Source organism: Lycium barbarum, chromosome 4, assembly GCF_019175385.1.
Source record: "Lycium barbarum isolate Lr01 chromosome 4, ASM1917538v2, whole genome shotgun sequence".
Classification (NCBI taxonomy): Eukaryota; Viridiplantae; Streptophyta; class Magnoliopsida; order Solanales; family Solanaceae; genus Lycium; species Lycium barbarum.
In genome coordinates, this window is record NC_083340.1 from 43,786,256 (window position 1) to 43,805,672 (window position 19,417).

General features: G+C 36.3%; 1 protein-coding gene across 2 annotated transcripts in view; it reads right to left on the minus strand.

Moving 5' to 3' along the window:
- Positions 1-1,520: 1,520 nt before the first annotated feature.
- The window catches only part of LOC132635972 (uncharacterized), a 19,978-nt gene continuing 2,081 nt past the window's right edge, over positions 1,521-19,417 (minus strand). The window contains exons 3-8 of one of the 2 annotated variants that reach the window (XM_060352591.1): positions 12,784-12,844; positions 12,506-12,655; positions 11,370-11,410; positions 9,689-10,032; positions 9,420-9,551; positions 1,521-8,329 (exon numbers count right to left, since the gene is read on the minus strand). In XM_060352591.1, coding sequence (XP_060208574.1) covers positions 2,591-3,550 — 960 coding nt within the window. In that variant the 5' untranslated portion in view covers positions 3,551-8,329; positions 9,420-9,551; positions 9,689-10,032; ... (1 more) ...; positions 12,506-12,655; positions 12,784-12,844 and the 3' untranslated portion in view covers positions 1,521-2,590. The remainder of the gene's footprint in view (positions 8,330-9,419; positions 9,552-9,688; positions 10,033-11,369; positions 11,411-12,505; positions 12,656-12,783; positions 12,845-19,417) is intronic. The other variant, XM_060352592.1, reaches the window with a different exon arrangement.

Below are 19,417 nucleotides of genomic sequence, written 5' to 3' on the forward strand. Positions count from 1 at the left end.
TGAATGATTTTTCCAATTTTTCAGCATTTTAAAATATTTTATAAACAACAAAGCACATAAGTATGCCCCTAACAGCATACTTATTTATTTTGTAAGCGAAAGACATGACAGTTCCGGCATAAATGTAAAACTTGAAAACAACAGAGAGAAGGAATATTGTTATGTCCCAAGGCATACATTTATTAAACTTACCAGGATGTAGTCTTTGAGATACCAATTTTGTTTTGCCATTTTCCCCGGCAAAAACTGTTATACCTGTCAGAGGAGGCATAAATTATAAAACTGGTTAATTAAAGTTGATGATTTTTTTTATTTTTCCTCAATGTTTTATGGTAGAGAATTGTAGATTTCATGTAGGGACATTTATCTGTTGCTATTATATAGTCTTTTATTATCAGCAACAAGAAGATAACAACTTAATAAAAGAAAGAATGGACAGAAGAATAAATGAGTGATAAGATGCTTGAAGTCTTAGTCTTAGTAATACCAAAGTTTTGTCATTTCTTTCAGGAAGAGTGTGCATTATGCGTCAAGAATCATAAGATAAATTCATATAAACCATGTATAAGAGTGTGATGTTAGGATGACAATTTCCTCTTCATGTATCTTCTTGAATATGGATTGAGAGCTGGACTGTGGTTACAGGTTGCCCTAGTGTGTCCAAAGAACTTACATCTACCACATCTGTATGTGTACTTTGTTGATTCTCTTCTTGGGCGATATCTTTTTGTTTGTTTTCTTCCAGGTCTTATTTTAACATCAGGCGGCGTTATTTTAATATCCATAATGTTTTGTGGAATAATCCATGAGTCTTGATTTCCAACTGATAGTATTTCACCTTTGTATGTCTCTTGGCAGGCTTGTTTCTTGAACCAGTCCGCACAGTATGTAGATTTTGGAAAACTTCTTTTGTCTATAATTGTCATGGCATGTGTGCACGGTAACTCGTCAGTTTGGAACTTCAAGCACTCACAAGTCATATTCTTCAGGTCTACATTGTATTGATATCCTTCATCTTTCACAACAAATTTGACGGGAGTTATGTTTTCTACCTGTGGAAATTGACAATATAAATGAGTGATATTTTTTGTGGCAATTTTCAGATTATATGAGAGTTATGCCCTTTCCGGCATACTTCCTGTACATTTAAAATAAGAGTCTGCCCCTTCCGGCAGAACTAAGTATAAAATAGGGTCATAGTTGTTCCTTTGTCCAGCATAACTTTTGTGTTTAGTTAATTTTAAACTATACATTGCTCATAAAACTAAGATTGAAGTGTGTGTTGGTAAAATCTACTTACTTTCATTGTGAGCATAAAAACAGTGTCATAGTTATGCCCTCACCGGCATAATTCCATGCTAGTTAATATAAGTGTCTGCCCCTTCCGGCAGAACGAAGTATAAAAATAGGGTGATAGTTCTTTCTTTATCCAGCATAACTTTTGTGTTTGGTTAAAATTAAACTATGCATTGCTCACCAAACTAATATTGAAGTGTGTGTTGGTAAAATGTACTTACTTTCATTGTGAAGCCTCTACTTATCTTTTCAAGCAGAATCTTTTCAGCCCAACATGTCAGGTCATGGGACGGTCCTGTTGCGTCCAATTTTCTCTGGTAAAACCAATTTTGCAGCTTGTTCTGGATGTAATCAATACATGCCATTATTGGCAACTCCCTTGCTTTCCTCAATACAGAATTCATTGTCTCGACATTGTTTGTTGTGAGCATGTTGTAACGCCCGTTGGTGTGGAATGAACGTGCCCATCTTTCTAGTGGTTCTTCTTCTATGTATTCTGCAGCTTTTGGGTCGATTTGTTGTATCTGTGACATATAGGTACGAAACTCTGCCTGTTTGTAGGTAGTTGCTGCATTGTAGAACAGTGATAGGATCGCTTCGGATGGGAAATATTTCTGCAAGTTCTTCTCCATGTGGTAGATGCATATTCCATGCTGGGTATCTGGATACAATTCTTTGATTGCAGTTGCAATTGACGAGTGGCGATCGGAAAGAATTGATAGGTCTTTGCGCGTGCCAAACACCTTTTTCACATGTCTGAAGAACCACCTGTAGGATTCATTATTCTCAGAGTCTGCAATACCAAATGCGAGAGGAAATATGCTGTTGTTTCCATCTTTTACTACTGCTATCATGAGCACACCGCGGTATTTTGATTTCAAGAAGGTTGCATCCACCATTATTACTGGTCTGCAGTGTTTCCAACCCTCAATTGATGCTCCATACGCGAAAAAAGCATATTTAAACTTATTGTCAGCGGTCCATTTGATGTTAGCAACTGTTCCAGGATTTCTTAATTTCATCATGTGAAGATATTGCGGTAGAAGTGTGTAGTTATTTTCTGGGCTTCCTCTTATGACCTTATAAGCGTGTTGGAGGGAACACCATGCTTTGTGGTAACCGATGTGCAAGCCATATCTGCTTCTCATTTCTTCAATGACAAATTTGGGTGTTATCTCTTGTAATGTATGGCGTACTAGGTCTGTAATGTATTCCGCTATGACTTTTGAAGTTGCATTCCTCATGTCAGAGGTGATGAAATTTATTGAACAACTATGTCTCTTTTCAAAGTTAACTACTTTAAAAAGTTCTGATCCTCTGAACCTTGAACTGTGGAAACGCCAAATGCAGGTTGGATCAACACATCTGATGTAATACCGTTGCGTGCATAAATTTCTACCTTGTACTGTTGATGACGAGTAATTGCAATGTTATTCATGCATTTTTTCATAGTATCTTTGTCTTTGAATAAAATGTCAACTTCTATTTGATCAATCGATGCACTAGGTGTCAAAATTTGTGTATCATTTTGTATTCTCTTCCTTTTTAGTGTCTTTGTTTTGTTGCATGGCTGTGTTTGTGTCTCTTCAACTGTCATGCTCGGAGTAAGTGATACAACATTCTTTGAAGTTGGATGCTGAGAAAGGTCATTGTTTACAACTTGCTCAATGTTTGGTGGTTGCCATTGTAGCTGCTGAGGTGTCTGGTTAGGAGTTACTATCTCGCTCTGCTCATGTGGAATCCCAAGGTTATGTCCAATAGGACTGTGTTGTTCGTCATCCAATCCAACTTCAGACATGTCTTCTTCATAAGCAATGCAGAGTTGTCTGTCAATTTCCTCTATGGTTTGTCCTTCTGTCATTAGGATAGATTCATTATGATGTTCTTGTAATGGGTTGTTCTCCGCATCAGCTGAATTGAACTCTAATATGAAATGGGAATTCCTGAAGTTGTCATTGTTGTTGAGCAGGTACAAGCAAGTGTGAAGATCAATGTCGTTTGTTACACGCATCCCTTTGGATGTTTTCTCACTGGTGTCAAACCATATGTTGGCCTCTTTTTGCTGAGTATCTTGTGTATGCCTCGCAAATATCTGTTGAGTGAATTGTTGAAAATTTACACCATTATTGACAAGTATTAGCTTGGTTTCATGATTAACATAATTGTAGGCGGCGTCCCATTTGCCGTTGAAGGCTACGTAGATGCATCTTGGTGTCATTTTTTTGTTAAACTTCCTGCATAAAAAGAGATTCATTTGAGAAAAAACCAAAATGAAATGTATTTAAGTTGTTAGTTTTGAAAATGTAAGTTCTGCCCTTCCCAGCAGGCTTTGTATGTAAAGTCACGAAGTATGCCTGAAACGGCATACTCTACCATTTTGTAAACAGAAGTTCTGCCACTACCAGCATTCTTCAAAAACGGAGTAACTGTTTCTGCAACAGTTATTCCAATGAAATTGCAACAGTTATTTTCATGAAACTGAAAAACCTCCTCTGTCTTTATCCAATTTAAATCAAATCCATGCAACAGTTATTCCAATTTAAAATGGACTAATTTATACTTCTATATAAACCAACACAACTTTTGGAAGAAGGAAAAAAAAAACACTTTACTTCTGAAAACCAGATATAATCACATACGAAATGAACCAAAATCAACATATTGTACATGTTAATGGTGGCCACGGGCAAGCACATGAACATACTCATCCTCATAACCAAATCCATCCTAATATTGCAAATTTGTAAATTACTCATGAAATTGCTTATATCAAAAGAGACATAGATTTTCTGAGGGCTCTTTACGGTGCTCTAAGTAGAGAAAATGATGATCTGCGAAGAGAATTACGATTTGTAAGGCAGAGGTTATTCCAGCACACTGGCCAAGTTGACGATGGGGCAATTTGGAATGGGTACACATGAAATTAGAACTGATGATGGTAGTTTGGTACTTATGAAGTTAGGATTTTATGTTTTGTGGATATATATATATATATATATATATATAAATGTATGTTAATGAAGTGTAAGTTTCTTTAGGTTTGTAGAATTTTACTTTAATGGCTTCTAAACAAAAGTATTGCCTTCTACGGCATACTTATTCAGAAGTTTGTTCAGAACTTTGCCTGTAACGGCATACTCTATTACTTTGTAAATTGTACTTTTGCCTTCTCCGGCATACTTGTTATTAAATTGGTTCAGAACATTGCCGTTAACGACATACTCTACTCTTTTGTAAATTGAATTTTTTCCTCCTCCGGCATAATTGTTCTAAATTTGCACACAGTTTACCTTAATTCAAATTTAAATCGATAAGCATTGCCTGATTTCAATTAAATTTACTATAATTACAATTTCAAGTAAATAAGCATTGTATACTAATTTAATTAAGGTATAAAGTAATTAAAATCAGAACAAAACATTAAATCCAATCGATTCTATTTTGCTGATTAATTTTATCATGTGTAATGTTCAATCTGAGCTATATGTCATATGTTTCTTAATAATCAGGTCGTAGAAGATGATCTTTTTCAAATATTAACAATCTAAACTCAATAAAATCGTTAAATTGAGTTGAATTAAGATTTGTACCTTTTACTGATGTTGTAGCAACAAAATCAATGGAGAAATCTGGCTTGAAACAATTATTTGAATAATTGAGAAATCTGGCTTGGGAACGAAGTTGGGCTGGGTTAACAATAGAAGGATTTGAGAATAACGATTTTTGTTGTGTTTTATATGTAACAGTTAGGAATAGTAATGTCTTTTTACTATGCTAGTTTTGCTCGGAAGGGCAATAATTAAAGACCACCATTTTGAGGGGCAAAATCTAAAGACCAGCCCAGGGCATTCGCGCCAATTCCGTCCATTTTTACTTATCCTAATGTCCACTTTATTTATCCAAACGAAAATCAAAAGATAATTTACCATTATGTGCTTATTTATCCTTATAATTAATACTTTAATTATTCCATATTCATTTCCCAACATTAGATAACGTATAATAATTAGGAGTGATATTGTAAATTATCATTTTATTTATTGCTTCTTAAGGGGTGTGTCAAATCAAACATGGACAGGCTATGTTGTTCGAACTCTTCAAAAATGTTGACGGTTGCGCGTCATATACTTCAAAAGTAGTGCATTTTTGATAATCCAACAAGTGCGACAACATTTTCATGGACGGAGGAAGTATTACCATAGGAGTGTTTTGGCCAGTTGAAATTTCTAAGCAATTATGAAAAGAGAGACCGAGGGGCAGGATTAAAACACTACTAAAGTGAATACCCTGGTGGTGCTCACCAATTTCTCTTTTATTTTATGAAGAACGCAAATAAACACATTAGTGTTGGATGATACTGGTCAATTAGGGATGACATTGAGGCCGGCGAGTTACTACTTATGTGGGGCGGGGGAACTTTTATGCGGGGCACGTTGAAAGATTTTCTTTAAAGGGCAGGTGGCGGGTTTAGATATATATAACAGTATGGGTGATTATATATTGTAGACCACCATCAAAGATTGTAGTGGAGTGATAAGTTCTCCTTCATCCTTAACTAGATGTTTCAGGTTCGAGTCATGGGTATAAAGTTGCTTTTGGACACTTTACCCCCCAAAGTGGGACTTCCTGACACGAATCCTAATTAGTTATGCCGCTTTAGTAAGACACCGGGTGGATATATATATATATATTGCAGACACCTTCCAGTTCAGCAGACCCAATAATGAAAAATAAATCATAGAATGCTATATTTTTCTCATATAGCATACTTAAATATATTATGTTTTGAAAGAACTTTTTCTTTCCATGGACAAAGTAGATTGGTGACTTGGAGAACTTTGTTCGAAGCACCAATAAACCAATTATTAGCATTTATGAGCCTTTATAACATGAACTCTTTTAGTAACCACCACGATCTTAACACTTTTGTTTGGACGGTTGTATTGTTTCATAATGTATCGTATTATATCGTATTGTGTTGTATTGTTTTGATCAATATAAAATTTTGATAGATTGAATCACTTCCCATCGTTACATAATGTTAGAAATCAACGATTTGAAGACAAACCTACAAAAAATATTAGGATACGGTGGAGAGCTATCATAAAAAGGTACGATAAAAGATAAAATATGATTATTAGATAATAAGTAAGAACATAATGAAAAAAAATAATAATAACGCAATTGATGAGATATTGTTGACTATGGACAGTCTATTGAAATGCATAGTTCAAAGCAAGTAAAGTCGGGCGTCATGGACACACTATTGAAACGCATAGGTGCGACCGAGACTTTTAGCTGGTGGACCGTATATGTTATTACTGTCAGATATAATAATCGCACAAGTTTGAAGGGGGGTATTTCGATAACCCTTTGCTACTACTTTGTTGGGACGACCAATGATAATGAATACGCGTTGATTATTGTACTAATGCTACACTTGTTGCTCTATGTGCAAGTATGAGTTGAGCTGTTATGGAAATCGTGGGAGAACTTTGGAGATCATACTAGCGTACCAGTGGAATTTTGGATCGTAACATCATTATTAAGAAAATGAATGCAATAGCACACCACTCTCTTAAAAATGGATTCTCATCTAGGAATACGCGGAAAATTTGTTTTGTCATGTTCCATGTAATGCCAGACGATACAATGTTCAGTGCTATGTAACGAAAGGGGTACCATGAATCATGATACAAGATCTTAATTTAGCGCTAATGCATCCTCTTGTTCGAATATACGCATCTCACCAACATATCGCAAGATAACTTTATCGAAGTTTATGCTATCATACTATTATCGTTTATTCTGAAGAATATCTCAGTAATTAGCATTTTATCTGTTGATCGATCTAGTTGGCAGCTAGACGGAAGTGGTAGGCGGACAAATTAAGTGAATAGGACTTGAGAGGAACTTGTACCACTGAAAGGGTGGAAATTACTTGCGGTAAGCATTACCGAGACAGAGAACATACCTCAAATCAGCTTCCTTACCTTTGTCCAAAACAATTGTTGGGCAGCATATAAAACGGTCCAAAATATTAATTGGTAACCAGATGGCTTCTGGTTAAAACCTTGTCTAGCATCCAGACCTCACACCAAAGAAGTGAAGAGGATTAGTTAGGAAAATGAACAAAAGTTAGTCATGATGTTACTGTCCAAAAGCTGACCACTCGACAGATCTGTACCAACAACGCCAACAGATATTGCAAATTAGATCCTGAAACACCTACGTCTTTTACAAGTTGTAGGGACCTATATATTTCCGTAAGGATATAAAAGACCATATACCAAAGCTACAACAAGACCGAGCTAATACAAGGTACCTATTCAAAAGGAAACAGGAACCTGGTTGATCACCTACACTGATTTCTGAAAAACTTCATTTACAAGTTTACCTCATGAGTCATGTTCATTACTCTCAATGGACTCTTTTTCACTTGTGATGATGACTGTCTCTGCAATCTTCATAAGAGCCGCTGCTCATCCATTTCTTGTTGTCACGTACCTCATCGATGGAGTGTCTTTCATGGTGCCTGGAGTTCCTTGCATCATGCCCCAAACCCCTCTCCTTGGATCGTGCTTTCTGATGCACAGGTGCACTAGGTTCAAGTGCAGAACTTCGGTGATGTTTCTGATGAGAGCCTCTTACATGACAATTAACTCCACGTTTACGATCAGAAACTTGATAGTGATCCAAAGTAGAATCACATTCATGGTCCTTTCTTGAGTCCCGACTATGGTGTTGATGACTTGCTCTCCTGCGCCTATCAGAACTACTAGGAAAACCATCAGTGACAGAATTAGACCTGTCAGAGTGACGATGCACCTTATCTCTACAATCAGATGAGGCATGAGGACTTCTCTCCCTTGTTTTCTCAACACGGAGGTGCTTTCTGTGTGGTTTTCGAGCAAAGCCATCACCAGAACAACTTGTACTTGGTTCCCTCTCCTTATGGACCTGTCCTGATGCTCCTCGATCATTTTTTGGGCAAGGCTCCTTAAAGTTGGACTCAGCTTCAAAATATTGCTCTCTGTACAAGGGTAGTTTTAATTAAAATTATAGTTTAATCAGACATCTGCTACATGAAAAAGAAAGAAAATTAAGAGAAAACTATACAAGGATGAGAAGGTGGAGGCAGGATAAAGGCAAAAGAAAAATGACGAATACTGAAATGACACTCACTAATGTCGTGTTTTGAATTCTCAACTTATTCCAGAGAAAGAGAAAGGAAATAACAAAATCTCCAAAGGAAGCGTGAATAATTATCTAGCATACGTAATGTTTTCCCAAAAATATAGTGGCTTGGACACAAGATTAAAGGGGTACAGGAGAACCCTGTAAGACCATACTTTGAAGGAAAAGAAATGCACTTTTTTACTTCAGCAGGAAAGCATCAAGACCAAAAACTTATTGTGGTTAAGACAAGAGGCTGATGTCAATGAATTCAATATTCTATGACACTCAAATGTGGAATGAGTTTGTCAAGGTCAAAAATCTAATTGAAAGTTAGCAATGTTTTAAAATCGTATAGTTAACCTTTGTCAAGCCTGCTTTGATGCAAGACATGGCATCTGACAAGAAAAATAAATAATTGAAGCCATAATCAGCAAAAACAAGGCAGATACTTAGGAGCAACCAAAAGAGAGAGATGATTGACTTTGATAGATATATCATGGTAATCTTGAAATCAGCAAATCCAGAAAACAAATTACACGTCAAAGTACTAAGAGACAAAACATTCCCACAACATATTTGTTCAGCTAATCCCATTGTTGCTTGCACTATGTTCAGATGGTTCCATTGTTGCTTGCACTCAGTGTTTGAGTGCCAGACAAAAGGAGAAGTATGCATGCTAAGATTAATCAGCGACCATTTAGGCATGTGATAATTCAGAATTTGATACGATAGCAAGGGAGAGGGGCAGAGGGACTAATTTAACCATTTAGCTAACGATGACAAACCGCACCATATTCACTCCAAATAATGCTTTACGTCAAGCTAACACTCAAAAGCAATCTATGCCAAGTAATTTGGAAGGCTATTTCCTGTTTTAGGTATTCTGAGAACAAATAAACCCGTGTCGATTACATTCTACTATTGACTTATGTAGCAAAAATTACCTTCTCATTTTTTCATGCTGAATTCTCCTTTTATCTTCATCAAGCTGGAGGCCCATGTACTCGTATTGGTTCAATGGGAGATCATCTCTGTTTCCAGCTGGAAGTGCCATACCACCCATTGTCATGATTCCTCTGCATGAAGTTCCCAAGGTCTCAAAACTCATTTGCATCAATTTGAATCTTAAAATGATAAAGGACCCATCTATTGATAAATGGCGGACAAGCAATCTTTGAGTAAAAAAAGTTCATCAAATAAAGAACCTACTTACCGGGGTAAAGCCACGCCACCATGCATAGATTGCATATAAGGAGGACCAGAAGTGTTGGAGGAACCATACAAGCATAAAATGGAGCATTATTGCAAATGGCGTCATTGTGGAATATGTATTGCAATTCCAGTCAGGAGATGGATAGCCTCGAAATCCTCCCGTAAGCATGGCGTTTCCTGATTCAAGCACAACCAAAGCAAAAATATCTCTCATATTGTACAGCATACCTTGTATGTTAAACAAACAATAGATTTACCTGTCTGAAGCATCGGATTTGGATAGGAAGCAAAAGCAGAGTCTCTGATGAGATGGTCAGGAGAACCACACATGTAACAGTTATGGTCCTAATAAACAAAAACTACCATCAGTTTATGCCTACAGGCCCGACACTACAAAGCAACATGACTAATTAAATACTTATATTTTTTCTTTCCCGCTCAGTACATCATGATCATATATCTTTCTCTTGCTATCATTGATCACATAAACAAAAAATGTTGTATAACTCCCAACATATCCAGATATCAGGAACAATGCATTTTTCTAATACCAATTAGTTTCAAGCCTCGAGGGATCCACAAGTCACTAATAAGAAGGTAATGCTTTTTTTTTTTTTTTTTTTTTTTTTTTTAAGTAAGCAAAAAACAAAAGTTAAAGTTATCCAGCCAAAGAGTGGTTCTTTCAAGAAAGACAAACTAAAGGGAGAATTATAAATGTGATAATGTGAAAGTCTGAACAGAGGAAAGATGTGTGATGTCTACTCTAAACCAAACAAATTACGCACTTTGAGTGAAGTTCATAAGAATGTAGACATAGAAAGGTATAGATCATCTCGAAGTTCCAAGACATGGGCATGATAATGGACGCCTTGGTACTATTGCGTATGTTTCTGATGTTTCATCACATTGTTTAAAACTCAAGGCATCTCCATGTTCTGCCCCTTTAAAGTTCTAATGTGTTTGAATAAATGTACATGTACAGTAAATAATTTGTTTACATTTTGTAAAATGTCAAGCCCTAGTAATAAATGCACCCAAGTATTTCCAAATAATTAATGGTGCATCATTTATTGCAGTCAAATGATACAATAAATGGCTGCAGTTTGAGGATCACATTCACACTCATTTAGGAATTTTCAATAGTATATTTCTTGCCTAAAAATAGGTGTTCTTCGCATTCCAAAGAAAGATCGGGTTGTCAAGAGAGAACATTTCCTTTTCGTATTTTTTTTTTATTCTCATATTTTGCATGATAAACATAGTTTTACACTCATATAGAGAAGTTTAGTACGGATGTAATCCAAAATGGATTCCAGGTTGCATGAGATATTAAGAGGTAGCACCAGCAAAGTAAATACTTCATTTAATAAAGCTTAACAAAGCCACATAGCAAGTAAGTGAAAACATCAAGAAAACAAATACACACAAAAAACATGGTTGATAGTATATAGGTCAATTTCTACTTAAAATCAAAGAAGAAAAATGGAAACAAGAACCCAAGATGAGATACAGAAAAGCAAGCTTACTTAAAGTTTAATAATGATTTTTTTGAAATTGCTGAAGTTTCATAATGATAACACACAATTCCACGTGAAAACACCAGAAAACAGTACTAAAATAATGATTTTTTGGAAATTGCTGAAGTTTTAAAACAGTACTAAGTGTGCTGACAAAAGTCGTACCTTATTAACTCTAGATGCAGGCACAAAATTCATGTCCCCACCTGCATTAAGACATGTCCTCTGATCAGTAATAAAATATTTGTTATTAGTGAGCAAAAACCAGTAATTAGATCTTAAAAGTTCCAGAAATAAATTCATAATGCCAGTGCAACAAGTAAAGATCCAGTGAAAGCACTAAAATCCAACTTCTTATGTCACACAGCTGGCCTTTATTCTTTCTTGATGGAAGAATTAGCTGCAATTATATAGTCAGTGAACAACTACATCAAATCACAATATAAGCAAACAATGAGCCAGTAGACAAAGCAAATTTGAGGACTGTAAGAAGTCATACAGATCTCATTACCGCATGTATTGATACAGCTTGTTTTAGGCAAGAGCTAATCAATTTGAACAGTATATAGTTCCTTTTTACATTTTTTGTCACAACGTAGTAGGTGAGGACGAAAACCTAAAACATCCAATGCTCTGAACATGGCAAAAAGTTACTAACATAACCAGATAAAAGAATAGATAATGGGTTCACTCAAATTTTAAATTCAAATCCATGCAAGATACTGATTGCAAAATAAAAATCAAATTATCTTAAGGAATGATTACAAACAAAAAATTTACTTTAGTTTTCCTTTAATAGGGAGGTGGGGAAATAGGAGACAGTTGCAAATACTGGATATTGAGATGTTCACCAGTAGAGACAAATTCATATAAGCATTTCAGCTGCCTCTTCACCTCAAACTGGAGGCCAAAATGGGCAAAAGATTCATAAATATAAGATTTGGCTTCATTCATTTACTGATTTTAAACTTCTACATCGTTCTGAATGTTTCACGAATCTAGAAGTCAGCACATTGATTGAAATGTATGTTAGGGGCCAAGGTTTTGTAACTCCATTAAGAGCTCAACTCTGACTTACTCTTTCAAAGAAAAAGGAAGAAAATGATTGATGAATGCATCTCATCAGTCATTTCCCTCATAGAGGAATTCTACCGACATGATGATTCCTTCCATGTCCACATGTATTCAGGAGGAACATAATGAGGTCAAGCCTATAGATAAACCGTATACATACCAGTATTTCCACTGATGACATGTGCAGAAGAAATAGCTAAGAAAACTGGTCAGTTATGAGCTAATACCTTCATCCTGAACATGGGAATAAAGAAAATTAAGAGGCTTGCTTTCACTCTGACAATCTTCGGGGTCATCAGGTACACTGCCAAGAAATGTTCCTTCAGTCGCTGGAAAAATGTCATTGCCAAGTCATCTAACACATTGGCTTGCCCAACCTGTAATATATGCAAGACATAAGTCAATGCATGCACAAAGAAGATTTGGGCTTCCAAGTGACTATCTACAAGGAAAAAAGGTTATAGATAGCATGGGTGCAGCAAGAACAATTGGTAACCACACTTACCAAATGATTAACAGGATCAACATCTTTCAGCCCTAAATCCTTCATGATACCAATTGGTGGTCTGTTACCGTGTCAGATGATATGAGAGAAACTTCAGAAAGCAGCAATAAACTTAAATGACATATCATTATTAGAGCACCTCAGTATCTAGACAAATAAACTGTTCCGGGAAGCACAAGAATCATGACCGACACCACAAACATTCCACACAAGACAGAACCTATTCAGTGAGTAAGGCCTAAGACGAACCTTAACATACAAAAGGAAAACAAATAAATATCTTGTCAGATAAGCACGGTGAACACAGGAAAAACACACTGAAATTTATACCTATTTATGTGATAGACTGAAAATAGAACATGCATATCAGGTGGAGAATTCAAAAGCATCACCAACTTAGCTTCAAGCTAATAACCAATACATATAAGTTCAACTACACTTCTGAAAGCTGGGACTCATCCAACAATAAACAGGCCAAGGTTCCATTCATTTCCACTTTGTTTGAACTTTAGCATACGCAATCAGCAAGTCAACCTATACCAAATCATTTTAAAGCCATCCCCGAAAGTACCTCAATCTTGAGAAAAAATTGCTATTTAGAATGCCGAGATTTCTAGAGGTTCAAGCAGTAAAACAGAGACAGCTCGCATGTGGGAGAACTAATAACTGTATCATAATGAATAGAGGAGCATGTTTCCATAAACAGGGCACAGTGGAATCCTCAAACTGCCATGTGTCAAGATAAAGGAGGAAAGGTATATTAAGAGGAGAAAGAAAAGGAGAAGAAAGAAATAACCAATGCGAATTGAGTTGGCTCTCATGAATATTCAAGAATTTTGAATTTTAGCATGATAAACCACTGAATGATATTCAATAGAAGACATCTCCCTCTTCTCCCACAGTTGTTCTCTAGCCGACTTCAGTATACAATAGCAAAGTGATGATATCAAAAGATAAACCCACTTCTTAATTATCCAATTTTTCTCCTCTACTACCTGATTTTAATGCATTGCCAATGTAAAGAAGAGGCTAAACTAACATCGTCAGCATAGTGGACCCAAAAACAGGATGCAACTCAATAAAAATCCCTTGTAAAGCATAGGTTTTGGCCTTAAACGTGCATAAAGTATAAAAAGTGGATTATTCCAACTGATATGGTGCTTCAGGTTCATAATATTATATTTCCATTTTGCTAAATGACAGCACTAAATTCCAAATGGTCTAAAAGCATGTGCAATTTCCTAGCTCAACAGTTGTTTGCAATGACATCATGCTTGATACCGGTCATCAATCTTATTTTATACCTTGATCATAGAAGCAAATTATCCATTGTAAATCCAAGCATCTCTAAAGAAAATTAATGACGAGAAATCCTCGAGGGTCAATGGCACACAATCCGAAACTGGGTGGTAATGGGCTTGCCCTCCTACCCTTCTCCCATAAATACCAGGCTTTTGTCAGCAACAGAGGCCGAACCCAGGACATGCGCCCAACACACACATCACACACAACACTCTCACTACTAGACCAATGCCCTAAGGCGATAAATCCTAGCATCTTTACCATAAAAGCTTCTAGAAATATGAAATAATCAAACCATAAAAAATTGTCTTGGTAGAATAGGTACAAATAAATATCTAGCCATAGAAGGCTCTAAAAGATGCTTTGCAGCCCCATCTATCATGTGAACAACAAGACAAAGTATAAAATGGAACTAATTTGTCGACATTAATGACTGTATGCTTTTCGTAGAAAATCATATTAAAGCATAAGATTCTTTGCTTTTGTAAACATTATGGATACAAAGATTTTCCTTACTTCATAAATAAATAACCATGTTCACCAAAAAGATGACACTAATGTGTAAGGGAAGATGAAAGGCATGCAAGAAGTTGCAAAATAATCCCTAAGCAAAGACTACAGATTTTATTGGTAAGTTACTTTAGCTGTTAAACCGGAATGAATTATGTTTGTGCCAAAGATCAAAAATAATTAGTACATCTTTTATTTTGGATCACGTAAAAGAAAATCTTTTACTAAGAAGCAACACCGAGATAATCTGGTACGTCTTTGTGTTACTTTAAACATTTTTGATGAAGAGTGTTACTTAATATTCTTGGGTTTTTATTTCGATGGTGACCGGGCCAACTTGTGCACGCACCTTGACTATCCACCAAGTACCTGCTACATCCTACCAACACAGCCAACTTTACCCACCAGGACTTAGACAATTCAAAACAAATCACCTAAAAAATTGTGCCGTTTTGGAATTTGAACCATTTTATCCACTTTATTAACCACTTGGCCACACCCTTAGATGTGTTTGTGCTACTTAAAATACTTTATAGACTCTTTAAGTTTTAAGGAAATACAATTTGACTTGTCGATAAGTTTGAAAACGTTAAATTCACATATATTAAAACTAACATCAGAGGACAAACGTCTACAGTATCTACGAGATCCCAATTAGTAAAGATGACAAGGTGCGATTAACAGGAAATCACATTTTAAAGATACCTTTACTTTATTTTCCATGAGATTTATTTTATATACACGTTACAACACTTACATACGAGATGGTCCCTTTTTCCTTTTCACCAATAAAATAATTATTTCAAAGTTTTTAATACTAACTTTGACGACTGCATAGATATAATAAATATAAATCTTTTGAAAAAGGGCGTGTTATAAATAAATATTGTATTTAACTACATAAAGATTATAAATATTGGTATGCATTCACCCTCTATATGTAGGAGAGAACTCAAAACAAACTCAAATAGTTTCGTATGTAAGAAAAATTTATCCAAAAAAAAATAAAGTTTAGTACTTACATTTTAGTTGATTATCTGTTTATCCGAATTCTTAGTCAAAAAGTCTTCATAGATCAAGTTTTACCAAAACAACCTGAACTCAATGATTCTTTCATTTCCAGTTTTCAAAACGTACTTCTTTGGAATTTTAAAGCTGGAAGGAACAAGCTTCAATCTTCATCTAACCACAACCTTAGAACGAAATAGGTTTCGTCTCTTGACTATCGCCAAACTCAAGTTAGTGCCTCCACCTTTAACTAAGGTGTGACCCTCGACGTGACCATATGTTAGAAACTTTAAGGATACCACCTCAAAACACTCTGATTTCCTGCATTAGAAACACTCCAAAGATGAATAAACACATCATTCCCGTCTTCCTTCTCAAAGTTATACGTCCCATTTTGACAGATCATTCCATCCACCAATTTCCTTCCTTTAGAACTCTCTACAATTCAACTTTAAACAGAAATCTAAACAATTGTAATACATCCCAAGAATGGACATCTTCAATCCAGAAGTTCTACTGCGTCATCAACTACTAAGGTAAAGTTAGATACATAAACATTAATCATACATCCCAAGTATGGACACCTATGTCATCAACTACTAACGTAAAGTTAGATAAATATGCCAACTCTTAATAGCAGTTTGCACCCACAATTAACACAACATAACCACATCGAAGACTATTTTTAAGACAAGTCCGCTCTGCACGACGAGCGAACCATGCAAAAAGACCTTAAATGACTTCTGCCACACTAGTAGGCAAAGCTGAAGAATTTTCCAAAATGCTCATCTAAGAATAGGAACGAAGATATTCGGGACAAGGTGGGAGTGACCTACATGGTAGACAAGATGAGGAAAGCGAGGTTGAAATGATTCGACCGTGTGAAGAGGAGATGCACAGATGCCCCAGCGAGGAGGTGTGAGAGGTTGTCTATGGTGGGTCATAGGAGAGGTAGAGGTAAGTCGAAGAAGTATTGGGAGAGGTGATTAGACAGGACATGACACACCTACAGCTCACCAAGGACATCCTAGATAGGAAGATATGGAGGTCTAAGATTAGGATAGAAGGTTAATAGGTAATGGCGCGCTGTCTAGTTTCTCTTATCAGTATTATTATTATTATTTTCCTACTTTCATATTCTTCGATTTATTATTACCTGTTGTTTCCTTTGCTTTGATTATCGTATCATTTGTTATTGCTACGGTTCTTTTCTCCATTATCCTTTTATTGTATTTTTTTTCATACCTGTTTTGATATGCTTTACTTAAGCTGAGGGTCTATCAGAACAGTCTCTCTACCTTCACAAGGTAGGGATAAGGCTGCGTACGCACTACCCTCTCCAAACTCCACTTGTGGGATTTCACTAGGTATGATGTTGTTGTTGTTATTGCTCATCCAAATGTAGAACTAACAAATTAAGCATTATCTGATGGTGCAACGGTGCATGAAAAAAACTCATAATTTGTAGATTAGAGAGTTCCCGTCTTGCTTTCTCTACTAACTAATTAAACTAAATTGAGAGATGGAAACATGCACTTGCTTGATTAGATAGATAAGTCTAATTTTAATGTGACCTTGCATCGTTGTGTGCATAATGAAGATGGTGTCTGGAATAAATTGGATACCTAATCTCCCCAAACTCCATGTGGAATTCCTCCATTGTTTCTAGAATCGTGTGAGGTGAACAAGAGTTGGATTACCGTCCAGATTCCATGTTTGCAATACCAAAACTTTAGGAAGGGATAAAGCAATTTGGAAAGACAAGTTCCGCTTAGTGCGCAAATTGGTTCGGCCACCACTGTGATTAAAAAAAGTTCTTGATAAATGAAAGGAAGGTTTGGCTTGGATAATCTCTTTTAATGTAAGGTACATATTAGTATGCTATACTAAAAAGCATTTATGGTATTTGATTATTTGTAAGAGGATTGATTATGTTGGTAATTTGTCTTGTGTGCTCATTGCCCAATAATAAAAGGAGCAATACAGTCAACAACAAATTCCACTTCACTAAGCATTACAAATTTGAATATGAAAAGGAAATATTTCTAATATACTTCCTTTGCTAATCCGTTGTATATCTTAAAAAATGTAGTTCTTAAAAAAGTAAAAAAGTAAATTCAAGTATGTCGTGAAGCATTGTTACAGCAAGAGCACAAAACAAATAACATTGACTAAAATGCATCACCATGATCTTCGATCATTTAATGTCATCAAAGGTTTAAAAAAAAATGAAGCCAATTGGAGCTCTAGGCGCTAATAAAATGTGGGTTTAATAAAGAACGACACAATTGAAGAGAAAAATGTGTTCAAGAATAATTACTATAAACCCAAACCACAATAATGTAAATTGAAGAATTGGATAAGTTACAATGAAACATTATTGTCTTGTTTTCAGGCCTCCATGGCCGTCCGATGTTGTCGCCTTCTTCAACTTAGCGCCTTGGTATTACTGCCACTTAAGCGACGCGAAACACACAACCCATTTTAAACCTAACTTCGGGGTTTAAGTGCAACTCAGACAATCCTTTGACATCACGTCACTGCAATCATTGATAAAGCAATACTGCTCCCTGTTGTGATTCCTAATTGACACCCTCATGTAATGTGTGATTTCAACTGCCTATGCACGAACACTAACCATTCAAGCCAAATCCTTTGCGATCACACTTTAAAAGTGCAACTATAGCAAGTCTTCCACTTCACCACTTTTCGACTAGCTATGTTGCTCGGACCCGGCACTTTTGCCGTCGTACCCCTGTCGACACGACACCGACACGGGTTAGGGTGCGGGATTCGTGTCAGATCCGATCAATTTCACTTGGATACTTTGACCAAATCAGCCAGAAAAAGTAGCATGGGTAGAGTCTGAAAGTGTGGGCGACCTCCACAGAAGAAGAAACGAGGTTGAAAACTGCCGAAAAAGTTCACCTGTCGGCGCATGACACTGACATGCTCGCCGACGCTGACCGACAGCTGGCGCGTGACGGCGCGTGCAAGGTCGATTGCGGCTGGGATTTTCAGAGATCAGGTCGTCGGGAGTCGATCTATCTCGTGGTGTGTTAGGGTTTATGAAAGGGGCTGGTATGAAGGGTATGTTATCGAGGTTGGTGGGTTAGGGTTTATGAAAAGGGTATGTTTAGGCGGAGTGGCTGGCCCAAGACCATTATAAACTTCTCAAGAAACTTCTATATAACCTATGATAGATAGGTATGTATTTTCCCTAACCCTAATTCACATAATTAGGGAACAAACTAATTATGTATAACAGTTTGAAAAAAATATTACTTTAAGGAACCAAATAGAGATTTTTTGAAAAGATAAAATCAAGAATAGAAAGAATTGAGAACACCTAATTTACATTTTTATACTTATATTTTTAGAATTTTGAATTATTTTTTACCGAACCCCTGCACCCGTATCCGTACCCGAATCCGTACCCACGAATCTTAAAATTTAGATCATGCCGAATCCGACCTTTAGATCCGTACCCGTATCCAACACCCGCACCCGAGTCGAGCAACATAGCCGACTAGTAGAAAATTGCAGCCCGACCAAATCTGCAGATAGCACATACACTTCTGTTGGGTGCTACTCAGGCAAAATCAATCTCACCAAATATCCAGAAAAACTATGACATGCACTATTCTTGTCTTTTATGCCTATGTGGTACTTTAAATGCAGGCATATGCAAGTGGTGTTCAGTAACACCAACCTTCACACAAGCACCGTTCATTGTTATACCATATCACTTAAGATCATGGTCATCTAACGACTCTGTCGATGGCTCTACATCGTCTAGCTCTCTTTTTTCATA